The following is a 24,216-nucleotide window of genomic DNA, read 5'->3' on the forward strand; positions in this document are numbered from 1 at the left end:
TAACTAGCGATAGCGTGTCCCCGACTTTCACGCACGTCCGGGCGCTTTCGCTTCTCAAAATTGAGCGACTGTTTTGTAGTAATAATGAGCAGAACGTTCTTTCTTTTTGTCTGAAATGGGTTTTCGTTGTACACGTGCAATGCTGCGCCGACAACAGGAACGACGTGTACTGAAAGTTTCCGTTGCTAACTTGTACGCTGTAAACCGATTTACACCTCTAAAGGTCCCTAAGGGTGGAACTTAATTTATAACATATACCCTTACGCCTGTAAGGGTGTAAGGGTATGAGTTATAGACCGAAAGCGTTATTCAGGGTGTACGATTGATTTACAGTGTACCTGCGTCGAAGAAGAAACGAGCTTTTATTTAGAAGAAATCTATGTAATTGATTCACTTAAACGGAGGCAGTCATTACTAGTAAATGACTCAATCGTTTATATTATTGTGATTATTAGAGACAAGATGCGACAAACGGCATCATGTAGGTTTTACAAAAGTTGTGCAAAAGCACGAGCGCAAGAATTTGTCGTCGGATCGAAATGCAACGCTATCCAAGAAATTATATTATATGTTGTACAAGTCAGCTAGATCTCGAGCAACTCCAGAGCAACAAGAAATGAAAAATTATGCAGCACCAATATTATGATGTAAAATTGGGATTTGGCTTTTTTCGATTTGATGTGGTTTTGGAACGATAACTTTGCTGAAAATGACTTTCAAGAACGGTCTGATTTGATTTCAGTAGAAAAACCATTAGAGCATTGGCAATTATGGACACTGCTATGCTTCATAAACTCTGGGAATAATATTTGTAGATAGCAAATTCGTCTGCTTGAAAGCATATGAAGTCTCCTTTTGTAACCTCCCACAGGATCTTTTATTGCGATAGCAATTATATGGACACTCCAAAGCAGATTTCTGCCGTCGGCGTCGCCGTGAGGTTCCGTATGACGTCAATGGAGTTGAAATCGTCGCCGCGCGCCGAACGCTGTATGTGCGAGTGAAAGGGCGCGAGGGACGCGCGCTTTCACGGGGAGTGAACGCACGGCGGAGAACAAACGCGCGTTCTGCGCCGTGCTCCCTTAAAGTACAGTGTACTACTTGCAGAAGTAGGCGTCTCTTTTCTCCTTTACAATCACCATATATGTAGAGCAAACGCACCTTCTTCCGACGCGCGAGAAGCCGTGGGGGAGGGGGAGGGAAGGGAGGCGACGTTTAGCTGCGGCACCAAGTGCCTATTTATATCACAGGCTCCGGCAACAGTCACCAACGCCGCACGCATTTTGAGCGAACGCGGGCAAAACGCCGATGGCGTCGACAACAGTTCTGCGTGTTGCCGATGCTGCTGCATGTCCAAGTTTATACAGCTGATAAAGCTAATATCATTACTCCGTATAGCTCTCTACAAGTTTGCTATCGCAATTGATGCTTCGCCTTTCAGGTGAAACTGCGACCACTTTTTTCTTGAGTAGCATTTAAGGCTGTCACACAAATAAGTAACATGCAGTGAGACTGTCATATGGACTCGATTACATTGTCTGGAAAGCGCTCTTCTATTGGGCGAGTGCATTTGGTTCATTTTTATCCATGCACCAGCGGGATCTGACTCATGTTTGATCGAAAATACGATCTTTGCGCATGGTTCGATTGCCTTAATTATGTGACCCGTTTCATGGTGATACTTTTTCTAGAGGAAAAATGGCAAGTTTTCTTGCCAGAGAGGGGCATCCTTTAAGCATCCACCTAGTAGACATGTCCATTTCGTCTGCGGCTTGCTGCTGAAGTGCTGACTAGATGGGGGTGCCTGTATCCTTGTGACGGCGTACCCCAGCTCAGCCAATCACTTTAGAAGCAGACGAAACGGACAAATGGACATGTCCACAAGGTGGACACTTATAGAATTTATAGGTGGACTCTGCTATATCTCACATAGTTTTGGTTAGTGTGTCTGGCTCATTTGGAAGAATAATAATCCTTATATATATATATATATATATATATATATATATATATATACGCTGTTTTACTAACGTGAGCAAAAAAACAAGGAGGGAAGCTAATTAAATTATGTGTGCCTCACCTTACGTGCGACGTCTGCAAGAAACAGCTGTCGCTCTTCTAAGTTGTAGCAAAGACTGGGCGACAAGACCCCATACACAGATTTGTCAACGGTAGAACCCATAGATGCAAGACACCGTGCTCCTGCCTAGTTTGTTTCACCGCCGTTCACGCAGTATTCGGGTGAAGCACGCTTTACGCATGTTTACTTGTTTCTCTCGAAAGCGCGCACTTTCGCCAAACAATTTTCATGTAGGAGCTGTACTATCAACCTCTTTTCTAAATGGAACCACAGCTTCTGATAAACCCACCTCATTTCGAGCTATGAACCACTCGTAGTAAACGAAAGTCTTATTCACTATACTTGTTAATTGTTGGTGCAAACTTGATGAGGATCGAGAGCCTTAATTGAGCTGAATGCAGCTCATGGTAGGTCGTTAAGAACTGTCATGTGAAGGCTAAAAAGTAAACAAGAGGGGAAAATGGGGAAGCATGCCAGTGAAAAAGAACGATGTGGGCATAAGCTGCATCGTTACGCAAGAGCACAGCACGCGCTTTCCGGGCCCGGGCGTGCTTTTCATGAAGTTCACTGAGTACACACACACACACACACACACCCACACACACACACACACACACACACACACACACACACACACACACACACACACACACACACACACCCCCACACACACACACACACACACACACACGCACACGCACACACACACACACACACACGCACACACGCACACGCACGCACACACACACACACACACACACACACACACACACACACACACACGCACGCACGCACGCACGCACGCACGCACACAGAACAAACATTAGGGAAGAAATGTTCTGCGAAGGGAGGGGCCCTTATTCCAGGGCGGCCGTGAGCTTGGCCGCCGAGCGGGCCCGGTCCGCCAGGTGGTGCTGGTCATCCAGGCTGGAGCTGAGCAGCACGGCCTCCCATAGGTATGGAATATAGTGTGTAAGTATTTTGCCAGCCATTGAAATACAGCGAAGGTTGACGACCGCTGACAATTCCCAGTGAAAAGAGTTCATCAGTGGGACTTGCCGATCACGTCCCAACGTCCATGCACCGCTTCGGAGATAAACAGAACGTCCGTAGGACGTCCCATATTGGATATTGCACCTGGACCTTTTTTTTGGCCCACATATATTTGAATATAGTTGTCCTCCCAGTAGCTTGGTATTTCAGTTTCCACCCGAGATACGCGTTTTCTGATATGCCCGAGTTATAATTCGAAGCTATCATGTCTGCAGCTCAAGTGTACACCTATCATGCCTTCCGTATTTTTTTAAAGCAGTTTACGTTAAAGGCTTCAGTTATGCCTGTTAATTGCCACTTTAATTTTGCTTTGCGGAAGACCGATAGAAAAAAGAAGCTCACTACACTTGCGTATACTCCCGCATGTGCGCATACGTATGCACGTACGCATGCAAACTTCTTGTGATATTCCTTATATCATACAATGCGCAAAAGGCCCTGACATGCACTCGCAGTGTACCAAGCGCATGTCTCCATGGTACCCGGCACGCGCACACAAAGAATATGCCCGCACGACGCGGAAAGTCCAGCCAAACGATCGTGCGATGGGACGTCCGCTGGACGCATTCAACCTATCGCAGGGATTTCCATATTCTAGCAGAGGATCGATCTCTAGATGATATCCACTGGATGTCATTGCGGTCAATGGGAACATATCAAATTTGGTCCTAATTAGACCAATTGGGTCATAGCGAAACTTATATTGACTCGACACCATGTACGTGCGTCTTTCAGTGTTAGTGATATGCTGCATTGTGTGTCTATATATATAACAGCCTTCCTCAGGGGCTTCAGGCATATATATCCAAGTCCGCGGGTGATGAACCACTGCAACCACCGTGAACACCTACCCGGCTAGCTCATGTGCACGCTTACGTACTGGACAGAACGGTGTAAACTTACGCGTGGACCATGAAGCCAATAAAACTACAGAATAATTTTGCGCAGCACAACCTAAACTGACATTGTCACGGTGTCAAGGCGGCGTGCGTGGTATCTGAACTCCATGACGTGACGCTCTCCGGGGATGAACGCGGAACGTACCCACGGCCTCGGGTATAATGAAATTTCAAGTAAGTTTTGCTTTAATTATTGGAGGTCTGTAAACGAATTTTCCGCGGCCGCCGGCACGCCGTTAAAAAAAAAAAAAAAAAAAGAAAAAAAAAAAGAATGAAAACAATGTTACCGTCACAACAAATTTTTTTGGGCTGTCCATGCCCGAAAAATCGGTCGATGACTGTGTTATTTTGCGTAGCAATTTGACCGCACTTTGAGGCTTCAGTATACGTAGCAGTAAGCCTGCACGCACGCACACACGCACACACGCACGTACACACACACGTTGGAGATTCAATTCACTCAAGTGGGGAAATGTTCTTTCCTTTTCCTTGACTTTGCCATTTAGATGCATGTTATATAAAATTTTCCCTTGATTTGAAAAATTCGGACCGCAAGGGGTGGAGGGAGGGTTAATTGCGCCGCATCGTTGACCGGGGACGGTGAGGGAAGGGAGTAGGGGTACTAGGGCAGGCCGCATGGCGCTGAGCCGTGCTCCCTCAAGGGCTGCAGAAGATAGCGCCAACCTTTCCCTTTTCCCTCAAGAACCACTTACTTACTGACACAGAAATTTCTGAGGAGCGGAGGGCATGTGCCTTGTATGCCACCCCCTGGACACGCCACTGAACTGGCATGTGAATGTTGTTCGGAGTTCAAGCACAAGTGGGAAGTATTAAAAATGACCGTAAAATCCGAAGAAATGCGGTACAACAGTTTCATCGCAGCTTTAACGGACTTGTGTCGCCACCTACTGGCGGTTGACCAAACTAGTTTGACGCTGCCTAATCTCGAAGGCCATATTTTAAAACAAGCTTACCGCTAGGTGGCCGATGGGCCGAAGCCGACACGGCATGGCATAACATGTTGAATGGTTGAATGGACATTGCTGGCGGTTCGGGCAGTTGTAGATAGTAGTCGTGTTGTGGGATTTGCTTTTACTCTTCGCTGGTTGCGACGAGTGTAGCGTATTATATGTTGTGTAGTGTTCGAAGGCATTGTGTGTTTTCGCCCGCGAAGGTTTTGGTTGTTTATCTGTTCCGAATGTGCGAACAGCGGACCATATTCCCTGCCGTTCTTTTGTTGCGATTTGCTGTACGAAGAACTAATCCTCCCGCATGAATCGTCCACTCTCGAGCTACGGATGCGCCGGTTACCGTGACTACTCCATCTGAAGCGTGGCTTCAGTTTCGTTTCGTGCACTTCAGTATCCACATTGCGCCTGAATTCTGAAATCAGTGGGTGCTTACTTTGGGCGCGAATTCGCCCCATCGCCTCGAAGCTATGGGCACATCTTCGGAAGACGTTCTTCTGATGGTAAGTAATGTGCGCTACAAGAAGAACAACGGGACCCTCTACTTGATGGCAGAGCGCATTGCCTGGATGTTGGAGGGCAAGGATTCCTTTTCCGTGAGCCACAAGTATGCCGACATCAAAAGTGAGTACTCGTGTCGTGAAGGATGTAGCAGTAGCAGCGATGACTCGGAACATGGCTGTTGCATGATGCCGTGTATGCATGTGTATACGTATAAACATAATCGCGCCGCGCGACAGGTAGTTCGGCTTGAATTATGCAAGCGCCCGATAGACGTTCCGGTGTCAGTGGCGCGAAACTGCCGTTTCAAGCCGTGAATCTTCATTGAGAAAAGCTGCGCGACTTTAAACAGAGAACTTGTCGAAGCTCATTTATTTAACCAGCAGCGTCCTGCGGCTGCTCAATTCAGCCGCAGGACGACACCTGCTGCAAAAAAACTAGACTATTAAGGGACAATGAACGGGCACAGCATCATGCCGCAATCACTACCGGTGGCAATCTATGAACTAATACAGGTAGCCTGATACCGAAGAATATGCACCCAGGAGACCATGAAGGAAGGGCGAAGGCCAGGGCAAAAGCAGACGCCAGAATTTTCATCAACCACACTGCTTTTGGATACATGGACTGATAGCTGACGCCCTGTGTCGCTCGTATTGTAATACGAGCGACACAGGGCGTCAGCTATCAGCGTCATAGACCAGACGATGAATACCGTCGTCATAGCATCCATAAGAACATCCAGCTCGGTAGATGCGGAAGAGGCTGCCATAGGGGGGGGGGCCTCGCTGCCACCAATCGTGACCCGAGCACCATCATAGTCACCGACTTTGAAGTGGCCTGCCGTGCATACAGAGACGGATGTGTACCACAGACACTGCACTGATTACTGACAACATATCGAGACAAACTGCATCGAGTCAAGTAGTATGGGCCCCCGCCATGGGGGTGTCCATGCCCAGTGGTCCGTGAGCCCACGCTGTAGCTCGAGCGAGTACCCTCCGAGCACCGGGATATGGCACACAGGCAACGGGGATGGGTACCTGCCATTCGCTTACACAATATGCAAAGATAATACAGCCGATTAGGATGCAGAAGGCTACCCCCACCCCATAATGAACTAACCAGAGAGGAGGCTGTCATCTGGTGGTGACTACAGATGGACATGTACAGACACCTAAGCTTACTAAATCAGTGGTACGCCACAAAATACCATAACACATTCCTCTTTTGCAGCGAATACACCAATTTATACCACCCTACCTGGGGGTGTCAGCAAAATCCGCCAATTCCCCCAACTCTAGCTAGTCCCAATGGGAGGCCGTGCTGCGCAGCTCAAGCCTGGATGACCAGGTACAGCTGGTGAACCGGGCTCGCTTAGCAGCCAAGGCTACAGGAGCCGTGGATTAAGGGGCCCTCCTGCTGGGACAAAATGCGCTTCATTCGCTTTAAATAAAGTATACTACTACTACTACTACTACTAAACAGGGATGGACAGAAGAAATACAAGGACTTTTCTCTCCATCCGTGTTCAGGGTCACACTGTTTTTCACAATGATCGTAAACCAACTTGCCCAACTTTCAGCTTTGTTACAGTTAAAACGAGAGACTATTATTACAGTACATGCCGCCTGGGCCTGCTCTGTGCATGCGTCACCCATTTGGGAAAATGAACTTCAGTATAACCTCCAAATGGATATATTAGAATACATTGTGTCATACGCAATAAATAAAAAGAATGTGTCATTATTCATTACTATGCGACTGCTAGCGGCTTAACCTTGTACACTTCTTGGCAAGAACCCTTTGTGTCAAGCTGTGTGGTAAAATATGTGTACTGCAAAAATTACATGGAAAATGATATACAGGTTTACTGCAGCACAGCTTCTTTTGTTGGCGTGGCATCCGTGCCGACAGGGTAGTGACAGTAGAGCAGGCCCAGGTGGCACATACTGTGAAGATCACTACTCTGTTAAAACATTTAACCATCCCTTTACCTCCACCTTTATAATTTCAGGAGGGGTTGAAGACAGTGGGCATTTAAGTGAATTTAATTTTCGCCATTATCATACCTAGACATGCATACAGTGATATCCGTCACAAGTCTGTCTCCTTGTTTTCAACAATTTTGCCGGCTTCCAATTTATTCACCTGTCGGTGCAAAGCATTAACTGAAAAATTCTTCCACTGAGCTAGACATTTATTTTTTCTTGTGTTGATTTTTTTTGCATATTGCAGTGCACCAAGCAAACGGGCGTGTAAGCAATACAGTTACAAGTGAAAGACAGTGCAATAAACGATATATACACACAGTAAGGCTTTGATGCAGTCAGAACAAGCAAGGACACAAGTGGATGAAAAGCTTTTTTCCTGAAATGCATTTTATTAACTGTGACCAGCAAACCAAAAATTAGTTTCATGAGTCATGTGCAAGTAATGTTATTTCCCAAAAGAGCGACAGATAGGAAACTGTGTTCAAAGGCAAAAATATTGCCTAACAGCCTTCAAAAAAGAAAAAAAAAAAAAGTCCATAGAGCTTAATGTGAGCCAAGTACAGAGCTCTTTTAAGCTTCAACTGTGTTGTGTGCATGGTGGGTCAGGATAAGCAGGGAACCTAACATGCTCAAAGTTTGATATTAAGGTAATTAACGTTAAACATAAATGCAATCTTTTGTCCAGGCACAGCTCTTGTTTAGTCTTGCTAATTATGAGGACAGACATTCGACCCTGTCTGTTGTATAAGATCAACACAACTTCTGATTTACCATCTGGTGTCAAAGGACACCAGTGAAATCATTTTCTATCCGAATCTTTTTTTTTCTTTTGTGTTGTTGATTTTTTGAAGTATGGACCACCAACTAGCTAAAGCCAAGGTTCAGCTTTAGTAGATATCGTCTTCAATTGGCCTGCATCACAGAGTATGAAGTATAGGCTAGTCAAAGTTTTATGAACAAGTTATGTGGAGACTATTACATGACCTGGAGTAGCTCTACATTTATACCAAGAAAGCTGGGACCCCTTTTTTTTAAAAAAAAAAGGGGGGGGGGGGTGCAAGTTTCATTTATTTGGAACTTGTGGCCATCAGAACTAGGGTGGTGTCGCCTTCTTTTGCTATACCCGTCTCCATTTTTCCAGTCAAGTCATTCTTTATGGAAAAAAAAAAAAGTTCATTCATTGATGTAGTTTAACAATGCCAGCGTGAAAGTCGTTATACTCCTCAAGTTGTTACCAAGTTTATGTTATCTGCCATGATGTCTCACTGACAATGTTGTAGCGCTGGTGAGCACAGGGTTGTGGGTTCGATCTCAGCCATGGTGGCCACATCCCGATGGGGGCAGAATGAAAGAATGCTCGTGTGCTGTGCTTTTTCGATGCACATTAAAGAACCCCAGGGGGTCAAAATTAATCTGGAGCCCTCCACTGTATACACACCATCCCTCATAACCCTCTGTGCAGTTTCTGTACATTAAACCCCACAATTTTTATCAAATTTTTTACATTTTAAGCAAGAAATAATTGGACAGCTCACTTGTGATAAAAAATTAACACTTCTTTCTGGGGTTTTACATGCCAAAACCAGTTCTGATTATGAGGCACGCCGTAATGGAGGGCTTCGGATTGATTTTGACCACCTGGGGTTCTTTAACGTGCACTACAACGCAAGCACACGGGTGTTCTTGCATTTACTGCCATGATTCAATTCTCTGGGTTGATGTCAGCAACAATCAATATCTTCTAAGTGCTCATGTTCTGAGACTGACAGTCACCTGCTCTCACTGCAATTGTTTTGAAATTGCAAATAACGGTGGTATTTTGATGTATAGTATGTGATCAGAGTTCATGATGAGTGTTTCCATTCCAGCATGTAACTCTCATGTGCTTTGGGTAGTTAAATGCATCTGTTTTTTTTTTTTTTTTATTCATCGTGCAGTGCAAAAGATATCGCCAGAGGGCAAGGCTAAAGTGCAGCTCCAAGTGGTTCTTCATGGCGCCGAGGGTTCTGCGACCACCTTCCATTTTGTCAACCCTCTAGGCACCCAGGCTCAATTGGAAGACAGGAACAGCGTGAAGGAGCTGCTACAGCAACTGCTGCCAAAGTTTAAAAGGACTTTGAATTCTGACCTTGAAGAAAAAAACAGGTGCCCTATGACAATACTTTTTTGCCTCACTTTTATACCGATTGCTTGTTAACACTTGATGCAACAAGAGGGATAAATGTTATATTCACATCACAAAAATAAGCTATGTTACCTGTAATCTGTAACCAGAACAATGGCTACATGAGAAAACGCCTTTTTGGGGGTTTAGCTTTGCGCTGCGCTAAAACACAAGCAAGTCACACGGGACTGGAAGAGGCAGTAAGCAAAGTTTGTGTTATGGTGAGCATATTGGTCTCTGAGTCATACACAGTGCTGCAAAATGCGCCACAGCAAGGCTACTGTAGCATTCTCGTGCTGCATGCAGATTCTGAATTGCTCTTTTGGCTTCAACAACAAGCCACCTAGGATTAGCCTTGCTTTGTGAATGCAGTCCACAAAAACATTTTCTTGTTATGAACTTACACAACAAAAAAATAAAAAAAAAAGAATGAAAGAAATTTGAAGTTGCCTTCCCATTCAAGATAGTGTAAATGATTTAGGTGCACATTAAAGAACCCCAGGTGGTCCAAATTTCCGGAGTCCCCCACTACGGCGTGCCTCATAATCAGAACTGGTTTTGGCACGTAAAACCCCATAATTTAATTTAGTGTAAATGATGACACCTGCTGGACGCAAACCAAGAGACAGATTGAGTGCTTATAGATCTGAAATTCACTTGAGAACAGCTGAGAAGAGAGTTTTCGGCTTGATTTCTGTCTCTGGCAAGCTTAATTCTGATAAAGCAAGCAATGCAAAAAATGTGCCCCTAGTGAAATTTTACTGTGTTAAAGAACTTCAGACGATCAAAATAATTTGCAGCTCCCACTACAGTGTGTTGTCGTGGCCTGTGTGTAGCTTTGTAACACAAGACCCTGTTAGTCTCTTCAATCACGGTGTTGACACCTTTGCTCCTGGCACTATACTTTGTTTCAGTAGTTCCGTGCAGCACTGTGGAAGCTACAGGCTTCTTTCCCCAATTAGGGGTGCGAACGCATCCTAAAGGTGCCCTTCCGTTCCCTGTCGTCTGCTAGCTGCAAGTGATGCAGCGTAGGCGGCGGCAGCATCTACTAAGACTGCAACTGCGCAGCGAGATCAGCTGTTGTGATAGCAGCGGTACAAAATTCGTTGCATATTTGCTCTGATACCAAAAAGGCGTGCGTCTTCAAGATATTTCGAGATACAGAGGAGAAGGAGGGTTGCAGAGATGGCAGAAGCGAAGGGTTCAGAAGGAACACTCGTCCATTGTGTCGCACGGGATGGTGGCGCCATCTCTTGATCTCTCTTGTAACATCCACTTGTACACAGTGCACACGCTGACATCCGTAAGTGCAGCTGTTTTCTTAATTAGAATTTGTGCACGTTTACTGCGCTCCTTCCACAATGCTCTAAGCAAGTTCAATGCCAACTTATTTGATCCTTTCGCGTAATGGTGCAGCTTGGGACGATACTAACGATACCACACGAGCAAGTATACGGATGCCATTCTTGCGAAGGACGAAGCACTATCCAGGAGAGAGTCCTCCGTGGTTTTGTGGCTGTGCCGTTTACATGTATGAATTTAGCCACTGCCAAATCAGTTAATTATTTGTACTTTTTAAAGGAAAATAATGTATGTATAGCAGCCTTGCAGTAATTCTTTTGGTCTCTATGCGTTTCCATTCAAACAAGTGGAGAACTCTATTTTCAGTATCATAGAGCCACAATAAATACTTTATTATAAAACAAAGCAAAATCGTGCAGAAATAAAACCAAAAAACTTTTAAACTTGCAAAGAAGCTTCCAAGTAAACGCATGCCGACAAGACCACACTTATCAAGCCCATTTATTTGTTCATTTAGTTCTGAACTGTGGCACTACATCTGGCTGTGCAAAAATCTGCGCTCGTGGGTTGCGTACTTGGCTCTACTGCAGGAACTACTGAAATAGAGTATACACGCGAAATTGAGCTGCATATGCAGTGCTCATAGCAGTCATAGTAGCCAGTGTGGTTGTGGGATTATTAAGTAAGTGAACTATGAGAAAATGGACTTATGGTGGGAGAAGTGGGTAATCACTGTACTGCAGTTAGTCACTGCAGTATGGCGTTTCAATATGTGTTTAAAGGGCTTCTAAACTACTCCGAAGTCGAAAATTTCTAATATAGTGACAGTTGTGTATGAGTCTATAACAAATATGCAGCTGCAAGAATTTTTTAAATGACGTACAGGCGTTTCTTTGTTTCTTTCATGTCTCTCCCTTCGAGTGGTCTCTAGTATAGGCAGAGATCAGTGGTCATTAGCAACATCTCGTTCACATTTACTTTTTTCTAGTTTCAAAATACCATCCACATTCGGTTACCATGACTCCACATTTTTGGGCTATCTGCTGTCGCTGCTGTGCTCCTGCGAAGCAGTGCCTGCGGCGATAGACCCGACCCTGTGTTGTGAATGATATGCAATCATTGCCCATTTTGTTTACCATACATTGTTAGAGGCCTGACAACCCACTGCACGAATAGAAAAGAGAAAGTGCAAGCAAACAGAAGAAGGAGGCCCCGCTAATCGCCGGCACTTTGCCAGACCTGCAACATGATACCGTTCTACCGTGTTTCACAGAGACAAGATAAATGTGGCGGGGACAGAGTCCGTCCTACGCTGTGTTCTCGCGGCTTAGTTCGTCTTGATGTGAGCGGTGGCGCAAAGGTCAATTCGCTTGCTGCTGCTGTTGTGCTTACTCACTCGAGCGTTTTGACAGCGAGTTTCCGCGGTCATCGAGTGAGATGCGTTCATGTTTGCTTGTGCGCGCATGACACCATGCTTATTAATTTAGTTAGTATGCCTATGTTTGCAAGTTAGTATGCCTATGTTTGCCTATATGGCCGATAAAACTACTATCCTTACTTCGTACTATAGCTGACCACTAATTTGCTACCGCAATCGATGCTTCGCCTTTCGGGCGAAACTGTGACTTTAAAAAAAGTTGTAGGTGTCCCTACGCCGCTTATCCCTGCCGCATTCGCCTAAGAGGATCGTCACGGCATTCTGTACACAATGTGCGTGATTATGTGAAATGTGTAAAAAGATCTCGGAGGTTGTTTAGGGGCCCTATAATGCGGGATTTTGTTTAAGGATGCTGTGTGGACCATTGTAGTGAGGACATTCCTAATCCTTACGGGTGATTTTAACCTTGCTAGTATAGCATGGGACTTCCTTGATAACAGTACTGATACAACTCGCGCAGAGGCAATGCTTGATCTATGTTTTAATTTTGGCCTTAGACAGCTCATACGGGAGCCAACACGTGTTACTGCAAAAAGCAGGAATGTACTCGATTTGACGTTTGTGAGTGATGCTATTGCAGAAGACAGTGTTTCATGGGAAGTTGTCGACGGCATATCGGACCACAGAGCTACTAAATGTTCTTTACTGTTAGGCGCACCTCCGCCTTCCCAAAGAGGGTGTACACGAATTTTCGACTGGGCGAATGCCGACGACGTCAGCGTTCTTGATTATTTAGATTGCTCTTACTCAACTTTTAGATCGTTCTCAAATGATCCTACAGTTTCAGTAGATGCATTATGGTCGACACTTGAAACAATCATTCAGCACTGCTTATCAAAATATATTCCCACAAAGATCAAACCAGTACGTAAGACAAACCCTTGGATAACAAGAAACATAATACAGCTAAAACGAAAGCTTGCCAGATTAAGGAAACTAAGAAATAAACTACCCATACCAGGCTACACTACTAAAATACGCGAACACTCCCTGGCACTAAAGTCAGCCGTAAAAAAGGCAAAATATGAATACATGAATGTCACCTTAAGTAATTTTATCAAAACATCTCCGTCTAAGTTTTGGCGATACCTTAATTCAAAGTCACGTCAGACCAGTAATCCATCACCAACTGAAGCTATGGCAAAGGCTTCAGAATTCAATGAATACTTTATTTCAGTATATTCACAAGACAACGGTAAACAACCCAACCTCAAACCTCTTCCGAGCAACACAGCAAAACTAGATGACTTAATCTTAACCGAATCGGGAATTTTTTCCCTCTTACTTGAAATAGACCAAAAAAAATCTTGTGGGCCTGACAACATACCAAATGCATTTTTAGTGCGCTACGCGGAATGGATGTCAAAGTTCTTGCTGATTATTTTTGTAAAATCATTGCAAATGGGCGAGGTTCCGGTGAAATGGAAAACTGCTAAGGTTATCCCGATACATAAATCCGGTGACACTACCAGCACAGCAAATTACCGTCCAATCTCACTCACTTGTACGGCCGGCAAAATCCTCGAACATATAATCCTAAAACATATAGTATCATTTGTAGAAAAAAATAATTTAATTGTCCGTAATCAGCATGGCTTTAGAAAAGGATTATCTACGACAACTCAACTGATTGAGACAATCCACGACTTAGCGCTTACAATGGACAAATGCAGTCAAACCGATATGATATTCCTAGACCTATCCAAAGCATTCGATCGGGTTTCCCATCCTAAATTACTTCAGAAACTTATCCACTATCTCGGTGACAACAACGTCACCAAGTGGATAAAAAGCTATCTTGCAGGTCGACGTCAATATGTATGTTTCAAAGACTACTCTTCTGATTGCGGCGATGTGCTATCTGGCGTCCCACAAGGTGCCGTTTTAGCTCCTATACTCTTTCTTCTTTTTATCAATGATTTACACATTAATACTAATGCCACAGTAAGAATGTTTGCAGATGACTGCGTTATCTACAAGGAAATAACCTGTCGTGAAGACCAGATAACTTTAAACAGTGCACTTGAAAATATAACGCAATGGTGCCAAACGTGGCAGATGGTGATCAACACAGAAAAAACAGTTTATATGACAGTAACGAATAAAAGAGCGCCCATGAACTACCCGTATTATTTTCAAGGACAGATGTTGAAGAAAGTAGAAGACTATAAATATTTAGGCGTCATAATTTCATCAGATCTTAAATGGGGCAAGCAGGTAACATATGTTGTTAATAAAGCACTGGCAGTTCTATACTCGTTAAAACGGTCGCTTAGATCCGCATCCATAGAAACTAAACGCTTAGCATACCTGTCACTAGTTCGCTCTATACTGGATTATGGAATAGTATGTTGGTTTCCCTTCCGTAAACAGTACATAGCAAAATTGGAGAGCGTACAAAGGAAAGCGATTAGATTTATTTTTAATAAGTATCGCCATCTTGACTCCCCTACAGAACTATTAAGGCAAGCTGAGCTTCCCACTATACAAAACCGAGCCCGACTACTTCGTCTTAAGTTTCTTTTCCTTCTTCTTAATGGTAGCATGAAAATCAATGCGAGTGACTACTTACAGCAGACAGATACACGTAGTTCTCGAACAAAACACACCAAGCACTTAACAGAATACAGATTTCACAACGACATATTCAGGTACTCATTTTTTCCACAGGCAATCCGTGAATGGAATCTGTTGCCTGATGACGTTGTCACCTGCACATCACTGCAAACCTTTATCGCCAAGTTAACAAACAATGCTTTCTAGCTACTATATGCACGTAGGCGCGCTGTGTCGTACAATGGCAATTTGAATCACTTCGCAGTGTCTTGTTTTCTGCCCTGATATATATGTGGGTATGTATGGGTATGTATGTGTATATATATATGTGTGTGTATAAGTGTGTATATATATGTATATATATATTTTTTTGCTGTTCATGACTACATTTTCTTTCTTCGTTCTTCCTTTTTGTACTAACCTTCCAACACGGCGTTTACTACTTCCCCCCTCGTTTTATAGCATTTGTATAATGAATATTGAGTGCATATTTTACTTCCCTGTTCACCTAAACTTATCTACGTCCGCGCCTACCTAAACCGTGTTCCCTTGAATATGTATCCTGCCCCTTTCCTGCAACAGCCTCAAATGTGAGGCTAGCAGTATGTTCAAATAAATAAATAAATAAATTCAAATAAATAAATTCCTTGAGCCATCAGAAGGACACTGGAGAGAGAAATTATTTTAGCTTTAGTAGTAAATTAGCCTTATACATTGCCAAAAAGGCACGCTTGCTGTGAAAAGAGGCTTGTTAAACCAGAGGAGGTGCATTCACGAAAGACGGGTGGCGATGCTGCCTTGATGTTCCCACACCAGCTCTCTGTGATGTCATGGATTTTGACAGCGTCTGCTCGGGCCTTGTTAGTTATTTGTCGTTAAAGATTGAATAGCATCTTTTCTAAAGGACCAGAAACTCAACTTAACAAACTTTTACTGAGCCACAAACGCTAAAACATGAAAAAATACTTTGAAATCCATGACGTCAGACCAACGTAAATGCGCCAGGGTTTCGGCGTGAAATTAGAAATGCGGTACTTTGGCCTTCATTTTTCTATCAGTCTATAACAGCGAAGCTAACGAAAATAAAGTTTTGGGAGAATACTTTATCAATCTTAAGGGACTTATTGTTTCTCTTTAGTGTCCCTTTAACAAGACAGCATACCTATGTTTGACATTTGAGAGAGCTCCATTCCAGCCAAGTTGTAACCCTTCTGTGTAGGCGCAGAGGTGTTTGTCATTGAATTTTTATCTTAGTGCTCTTTCACTGCCTCCGTTCAGTCTGCTATATAGCCAGAACTTTCTTGCTGTTTTATTTGGCCATTCTTGATTGAATTCATATTGAACTGGAACCCTTCTTCAGGATCCTTCAGGAAGACCCACGCCTGTTCGAGCTGTACAGGAACTTGGTTGTCAGCCGGGTGATCACACCAGAGGAGTTTTGGGCCAACCACGCTCCAGTGAGCTTTTCACTTATTTTGTCTTCACTTTAAATGCATCCATAAACTTTAAAAGCATCTCATAAACATTAAAAAGCATGTTTTTTTTTTCATCTTCTTAGTTATTAGTTTTCAAACTTGTGATCACAAAAGCCTGCACAAATTTCCATGCTGCTGATTTTGTGCCACGTATGCTCCTGTCACGCTGACACTATAGAATGGCCTTGGGTCACTGCAGGTCGACCTCATGTGCACATGGTGCACTATCGTTTCAAAGCATACTCAACTTTAGTCCGGCCCATCAAAAATCTGCTTTGTGGATTGCAATAAACATTCTTTGGTGAATTGGCACACACAGATGCGCGCTATCAGATGCCAAACAAAAGCAGCCATAGTGACTGTATGAAGATATCTGCCTAACTTTATCTACAAATTCACAAATATACAATTTTAGTCTTGACACCATGCAGCCTTTTGTATTGCTGAAGTATAGTGGGCTCAGATGCATTAAAGTGTGTACGGTCCCATCTCATCAACACAGACATCTGCAGTAGAAATGAAAGTGCTGCATTCATTTCGCTAAGGCATAAAATGTGTGAATGGATATACGGACTTCTGCACTCACGAATTACTGGCTGGAACCATTACAACTTGCTTGTCTATAAAATTCCAGCTTACTGTTTTGCACACACATCTAGTGATGTGCGGGAAGTCAGTCATCTTGATGAGAACCTGGCCAAACCTTTTGTGGTTCTCTGCTTCAATTTTAGATATAGGCTAGTTCAGGTTGAGTCGTGTGAGGATGGACACTTGCCCATGTAGCAGGGGCATAAGTTAAATGTAGAACTGCGCTAGTGTTAGTTAATCACTCTTGAATGAAACTGTACAATCCTATAACTGCATCAAATGCTCGCAGCTTGCTGAGAACGCAAATTTCATAAATTTGGCTTCGCGGAGCTCAGGAGAAGTACTTCTTATCTGTCGGAGTAATCTCCTTGTACAAATTAAGTAACGTGCCTTGCCACAACATATCTCTAACCTCCTCGGTAACAAATTGTGATGGACCTTTCAATAAATTTAATTCCGAGGCCCCGCAGACACTACTGAAAGAAAGTCAAGGTGGTAGAATCATACTGTACTTTGCGAGTTTTCTAATTACTAATCCATGTAATTATAGAGCAATTAAATCTTGATTCAGTCTGCAGTCAGTCATGTTTTTTTTTTCTGTTAAAAATTTGAATTTACAGCTCGGAGCTTAATGTGCAGGCATTACGAGGAAAGAAAAACCATTCTTACGCCATTGCTGATGGAAGCGGCTTGCTTAACATACCGTCACACATGGTATTGTCTTGAATGAATTGGACATGTGTAAGAATATGTGGCAGTCTGAAGTGAAATAGAGTTGCATTTTGTAAGCAGAGGGTTCAGTTGACCAGCAGCTTAATGTCTGTGGTTTTTTTCTTTGCCCCTGCTGGACAGAACTGGCAAAAGCAAGGCATGTACACAAATGGGTACTTTGGGACTAAAGGGAATATAGTACTTATCTTTACATTGTGATGGGATTTCATTTTGTTAGCTGTCAGTACTTGTGTGTTAATCCTACTGACATAGGCTTTGCACTGTCATTTCATACTGGTCTACAGAAAAAGGCTGGGAGTGTTCAGGTGGCCCCTTCGTCACAACCCGTTGGAGTCTCAGCTGCGTTTCTCGTTGACGTCCAGCCACAGACAGATGGCACAGAGGGCCTGAAGTACAACCTCACAGCTGACATCATCGACTCCATATTTAGGACCTACCCTGCCGGTATGTATACCTAGTATGTAGGGTGCTGGTACCATATTAAGTGGCATAAAGATTGCAAATTTTTTTTCTCAAATAATAATTCAAAATTGGGTGGTGCATTCAATATGTGAGGTAAGAGTTCTTGTTATTTTTTTTTTCTGTGGCCACCACTAAAATGTAAGAGACAAACAGTCCGATTCAGCGTCCAATACCGTGTCTGACGTGCCGGGACCACTTGTGGTTGGAGTCAACCATATGATGACATTGTCCAGTGTCCTAAGTGCCCCATTCCTGCGTCTGCAGCGACTGCCTACCGTCTAATTTGGATGTGCCCTGTATTGTGACTTTGGGTTAGAGGACGAGAGACGGACTCTTAGAGCAGACGAAGACGAGACGAAAAGCTTTACATGTATGTACAGATATAGCAGGAAATAGCACACAAGTAGCAGTACTACATCGACGGTCGACGCACGAGCCTGCAGCACCCAGTGCCACTTCGATTACGGAAGCCTGCGCGACGAATGCGCTCGATCGAGCAAGCACACCAGACTGACGGGGGCGGCTGGTGGCGACTCTCTCTCCAAACATTGGACTGGTTCTGCCTTAAATCTCTTTTTCGACTCCTCGTCGGCAGGAACGAGGCGGGGCGGGTGCTGACGTCACCGGTGTCGCATTCATAATTAGCACGGCGCAAGTCTTGGTGCGCTGCATGACGTATTGTGTCAGACACCGAATTGTACCATGTGTCTCCAACTTAACTGCAGCGAGTTCAGAGTATGATCATTATCAGGAAAAGAAAAAAGAAAGCACTATTTGATTGGAAAACTGGGGGGTGCATTCATTAGGTGAGTGCTTTCATTATGCGAGTAAATATGGTATGTTTACTGCTGGACCATTAACCCATAACCCATAGGCTGCTAAAGCAAAAAAATGGGGGGCCATGTTGCCAAAGATTGGCAATGGCTGTGGGGGGGGTTGTTGGTTGAGCAACTTAATCGTAGATGGCACAACAGCCAGTATAGGCTGGATAAGTTTAAAAATGTCAACAGGGGACATTAGGTGCCCACTTCAGGGTGGTTTTATTACTTAATTTTTAGTTGATATTTGCAGAATGTTTTCACTGGCACAGTGAGCGTTCTGACACCTATGCACATTGAAGGAGTACAGTGGGTGCATTTCTTACATCATATTTTGCTGAACTCTTGCAAATAAAATCTGTCATGGCAGTGCAAAGTGTGTAGTGCAAAAAAAAAGTGACAACAGCTGAGAGTGTGAAAAGTGTGGCACTATGCTTCACATGGCTGAGTTCTTCAAACTTTTCCACAAAAAAATTAATCAGTAACCAGTGGTGGAACAGCTGTGCTAATTGCGCCAAGCTGCACCGAAAGTGGACCTTTGCTCCATCCTGCGCAAAAACGGCATTTTAGCGGAAAATTGCGACGCGCCTGCACCAAGGCAAGCATACCAGTGAAACCCTCCTTACGTCGATGCTTCGCAGCTAGCAAAGCTAAAATCAAAACCAACAGCACGCTATCATCATCATCGTAGAAGGAAGCAGAGGCCCATGAGAGTTCTAGTCAGAGTCATCCGGTCTGTCATTCCCGCATTTTGCTCTGAAGAACGTACAATGTAGTGCCGCCGTACTATCTTGCTGGCGCTTTATTTCGGTGTTCATTGGACCCGCATGGTACTGCAGTGTTTTCAGAACGCGGATGTGCCATTCTAGGATTAAACGTTAGCTTTCTCTATGTTTATGGGTGATGGCATGGCTTTGTAAAGAGCCGCTGTGATAGCGTCGTTGACGCAAACGCAAAACCCTCTTTGCGTCTTGCGCATGCGCAGTTGTGCTGTTCAAAAACTCCCTCACTTGCATGGTGTGACATGAGAGTATTGCATGATGTTATGTTCAGTGCAGGCCAGCATACTTGTTCAGTCTTGCAGTGAGCCTTTGGCCACAAGCCGTGACTGTCGCACTGTGTTGCATACTCGGTTAATAAACCCGCGTTTGTTGACAATCTTCCTGTGGTGCCTTCTCCGCACCGAATCAGAGATTCGACAAACCCGGTCGCAGCACCCATTGTGTGCGGCAGTCTGAAGGAGCGTCATGTCCTTTTGTGACCGCGCTCGCAAGGTAAGCCTCGTGCAAACCCATCTCCACAACATATCGACTATATCAGTTAAAATTTGCATGGTGTATGGTAAGCATATGTGCGTTTGACCCTAGGTCAAAAGTGCTTGCTGCTGCACCAAATCGTCTTTCTGCCTGCGCCAGGACTTGCGCCGAAAGATGAAATGGCTGTTCCACTACTGAGTGCCTACATAACAATTGGAGTTTTATACTGAAAAATGCGGCTTCATATTCTAAATACAGATGATTAACCTTGATAATGATATAATGAAGTTGGTAAAACTGGCTCATTACTTTGTTGTATCAAAATTTTATTATACTGTATTTCGACGTTTTTGTGAGTACAGTTACCGAGATATTTTTTTATACAGTAGGGGCTGTAAAATGTTTTTTAATTATCGGGCAATTGGAAAAAATAAACAAATTTTCAGTAGGTACTAGAAATACATTTTCATGCCATGTTGGCGATGTCTTCACATCGGCGGTACGAAATGAAGCTTGCGGCACTTTCGCGTCAACACCACTCTTACGGCTGATAGTGTCTCTTGCAGTGGCACGACACTATCATGAAAAGCACAGGCAGAGGGGAGCTAAAGCTTCATCTGTGTTTCGAAACTCAAGATTATGCAACCTTCAGCACTAAACGCACATGACAGCGCACATGAAACCGTGGCTATCTCGGCTTGCTCTACCTTTGCACCCGCTGCAGATTACCGCCAAGGTAGAATGTGTGGGCTGCGTATGCATTAAGCTGCAGTACAGTCAGGGTAGAGGGGGAGGCTGTCCTGCCTCCCACCCTTCCTCCTCTAGCGCGCTTGATAAAGATACAGCGCACTCCCCCCCCCCCCCGTCTTCCTTGCCCTTGCTCGCGTGGGAAGACAAGCGCACATCAAGCCACCGTTCTCTGCTCGTCTTCATATGCTTACCCTCACCCTACAGTATACAGCATGCAGGGCGCGATAGGATCCTATCACGCTTGAACTTTATACAAAACAGGATGGCGAGAGGGTCTTTCTGCTACGCTGCTCCTGTTCAGCGGCGTGCGATTTGAGAGGTGCGTTCACGAACAGCCACATGTAATTCAACCTTTTGACCGTCTGTGTCAGTGGCAGTTTTCATTTTTGCCTCAGTGTTTCTTTGCGGCAGCAGTGAAATTTCTCTATATTGAAACTGTGTATTAACATGCCTCGTTACATTGAGGTTCAATATTGCCACGGCGATGAGAGTAGGAAAAAGGGATAGGAAAATTATATTTACAAGATATATGCAGAGAGAGACGGCTGCAGGCAAGATGGCAGAACAACAACACGAGCACTACTCAGATCGTCGTCTTCACCGTCTTTCTGGTGCATTCTTCCATGCTCGGCATAGCAGCATAGTTCAGTATGGGTAGAGACATGCGATTATCCGTAACTCTAATAGGGTGTGAGGAAGAGCGACGTTTTTGCCGAATAAGACGTCAACGATCGGGCTTAAGATGTAATCGCTATCGGGAATGGGAAAACAAGATCGCAAGTTCACATACATAACGGCTTGAGGAGGTAGACGAACGTAATCCACTGAGCACAGGGCACGGTTGGCGTGTAGTAGGAGCGTCATGGTAGCACGGTAGGTCTAGCTGAAGCAAGCCGGTTTCACAGTCAATGAGGGCAGAATGGTCAGACAGAAAATCCATACCGAGGATGAGGTCAAGGGAGCGTTTCTCGAGCACGGCAAGTAGTACGCTTGTGGATCGGTCAGCAACACTTATTTGCGCGGAGCACATCCCTAGCACGGGAAATGTTCCACCATCGGCGACACGAATGAGCGGTACTGTGGGTGGTGTTAGGAACTTCTTAAGGCGGTGACAAAGCTCCGAATTCATCACTGATATCTGAGCCCCAGTATCCAGTAGAGCGACATGTGCATCATCCAGTGTTAAAACGTCTATCAGGTTCCATCTGTTCTGCAGTGAGGTCAGAGGATTTGGCAGGCGGGTCGTCGATGCAGCATCACTTCTGGGCGCTGCATCGTCTAGTTTTCCTGAGGGAGTCGTTCAATCGGCGACGTAGGGCGGCGGAATTGGGGCGAGCGAGATAATTGGCGACGCGACAACGGTGAACGGGACTGGTGACCACGTGGGGATGGTGAACGACGATACGGCATGGAGGGAGCGTCATCAGCAGTGGTTTGGGGATGCCCATGGTAGAGCTGAAATCAGCCATGATCCATGTCGGGGCGACGGTTGTTTCCATAGGGATCCTGATAACAATAACACTGGCTGTTACAATGTCGGGCCACGTGTCCAATACGACGGCAGTTAAAGCAAATGGGACGGTCATCAGCAGTCCTCCACTCGGCTGGGTTGCGAGTACGGAACGGCGGCCTTTGATCTTGGGCGTGCGAAAGTGAGGGACGGCAGTCAATTAACTGGGAAGGAGCTGCGGTGCACACAGAGTCCAGGCCAGCATTGGAGAGCTCCTGATGAACGATAGCTTGGACTAGTGGCACTATCTGGGAGCTATGGTCACAGGTACGGCCGCACGTAGAAGCAGGAGACACAGCATCAAGTTCACGTCGGATGTTCTTCACGTGTTCCACGGTGAGCGGTGCCGACAGCTCAGGTACGTCTTCGCAGGACCACGTTGCTGTTGTGTTCGGAAGTCGAGGGAAATTATGGGCAATGCACTTTCGCACTTTTGGATGATGGCATCGATGGTGTTGCAGTCTTTGCAGATTAGCAGGCTGAAGGCATCATCTGCTATGCCCTTTAACACGTGGCCTACTTTCTCAGACTCCGTCCTGCCGTCGTCGGCTTTGTGGCAAAGGGCAAGCAAGTCTTGTACAGTGTAGACCGCTTATAACGTAAGTCGCCGGAGTCGCGACTTACTTATAAGCGGTACCGGACTATAACCAAAGCAACAATTTTCAAGGCCCGCACATATGCAAAACATGTGCACCGAGCCGCCACGCGTATGCGACAGTTGAGGAATGCGGCTAGAATGTTTGCATTCAATTTACAGTCGAATCTCGTTACTTCAAACCAAATCACGCGGCGGCGCCTCCGACCAGCATTGCGCTGGCACCGCCATAAAGTAAAGGCTTAGGAGAGACCCCTCAATGTTGCGAAAAAAAAAAAAAAAAAAAAGAAAGAAAGAAAAAAAAATGCGGCGGAAATTTCACCCTCTCTTAAATGACAAGGTCGCCGATTCTGCGTTCCGCCGGAACATGCGCGTACGTGCCGACGTCTCAGCCACACTACCATAGCCACGCGTAGAAATGGCAGTGAACCCTTCTTTCTCCTTTATGCTTCCTGTACTTTCTAGTCATGTGTTGACCTTGCACGCTGCGGCGACGGCGCAGAGGGAAGCAGCGGCGCTGTCCCAGGCTGGCCAACGCCCGCTTCCCAATAACGGCAGAAAACGAAACTTCGGGGAGCTGGCGCCAGGCCGGCCGGCGGGCGCGCACAGTGACAGTCGAAAGTGAGGGAGGTACGAGGGAGGGTGAGGGGAGCCAACGAAGCGGCGGAGTTGCCGAGGCGAAATCCGCTTCCCTGCCGCCCTCCTCCCTCACATTCCACGGTCTCTGCGTGCGCCCTTCCCCGTGCCGGCGCCGCCCGCTCCCTGAACTTTCGTTTACTGCCGTTATTGCGAAGCGAGCGTTAGCCGGCCTTGGCACTTTCGTGGCCCTCGCTCGCTATGCGCGCCGTGATATTTCACGACTCGCACTCAAGATTCTGGTTTCAGCCTCACTGGCTGTTCGTTCGCACCACGTGCCCTTCTTCTCCACTTCGTCTCTTTCTTCCTCGAGCACTCCTTGGGGCGCGCGTTTGAGGGGAGCGTTCGCCGTCTCCGCTGACTTCCGTACTCCCAGGCAGCCGCACTGTAACCGGTATTTCGTTTCCTGCAACTGCACTATAAGCGATATGTGTAGACA

The 24,216-nt window shown here is 45.2% G+C and overlaps 1 protein-coding gene across 7 annotated transcripts in view; it reads left to right on the forward strand.

The window, feature by feature from the left end:
* Nucleotides 1-5,039: 5,039 nt before the first annotated feature.
* LOC119448782 (general transcription factor IIH subunit 1) overlaps nucleotides 5,040-24,216 on the forward strand; it is a 93,317-nt gene continuing 74,140 nt past the window's right edge. For 2 of the 7 annotated variants that reach the window (XM_049665875.1, XM_049665878.1), the window contains exons 1-4: nucleotides 5,042-5,624; nucleotides 9,433-9,640; nucleotides 16,316-16,412; nucleotides 18,035-18,194. In XM_049665875.1, coding sequence (XP_049521832.1) covers nucleotides 5,471-5,624; nucleotides 9,433-9,640; nucleotides 16,316-16,412; nucleotides 18,035-18,194 — 619 coding nt within the window. In that variant the 5' untranslated portion in view covers nucleotides 5,042-5,470. Of the gene's footprint in view, nucleotides 5,625-9,432; nucleotides 9,641-16,315; nucleotides 16,413-18,034; nucleotides 18,195-24,216 lie in introns of all 7 variants that reach the window. The other 5 variants (XM_049665877.1, XM_049665876.1, XM_049665879.1 and 2 more) reach the window with 4 other exon arrangements.

This window comes from Dermacentor silvarum, chromosome 4 (genome assembly GCF_013339745.2).
Source record: "Dermacentor silvarum isolate Dsil-2018 chromosome 4, BIME_Dsil_1.4, whole genome shotgun sequence".
NCBI lineage: Eukaryota > Metazoa > Arthropoda > Arachnida > Ixodida > Ixodidae > Dermacentor > Dermacentor silvarum.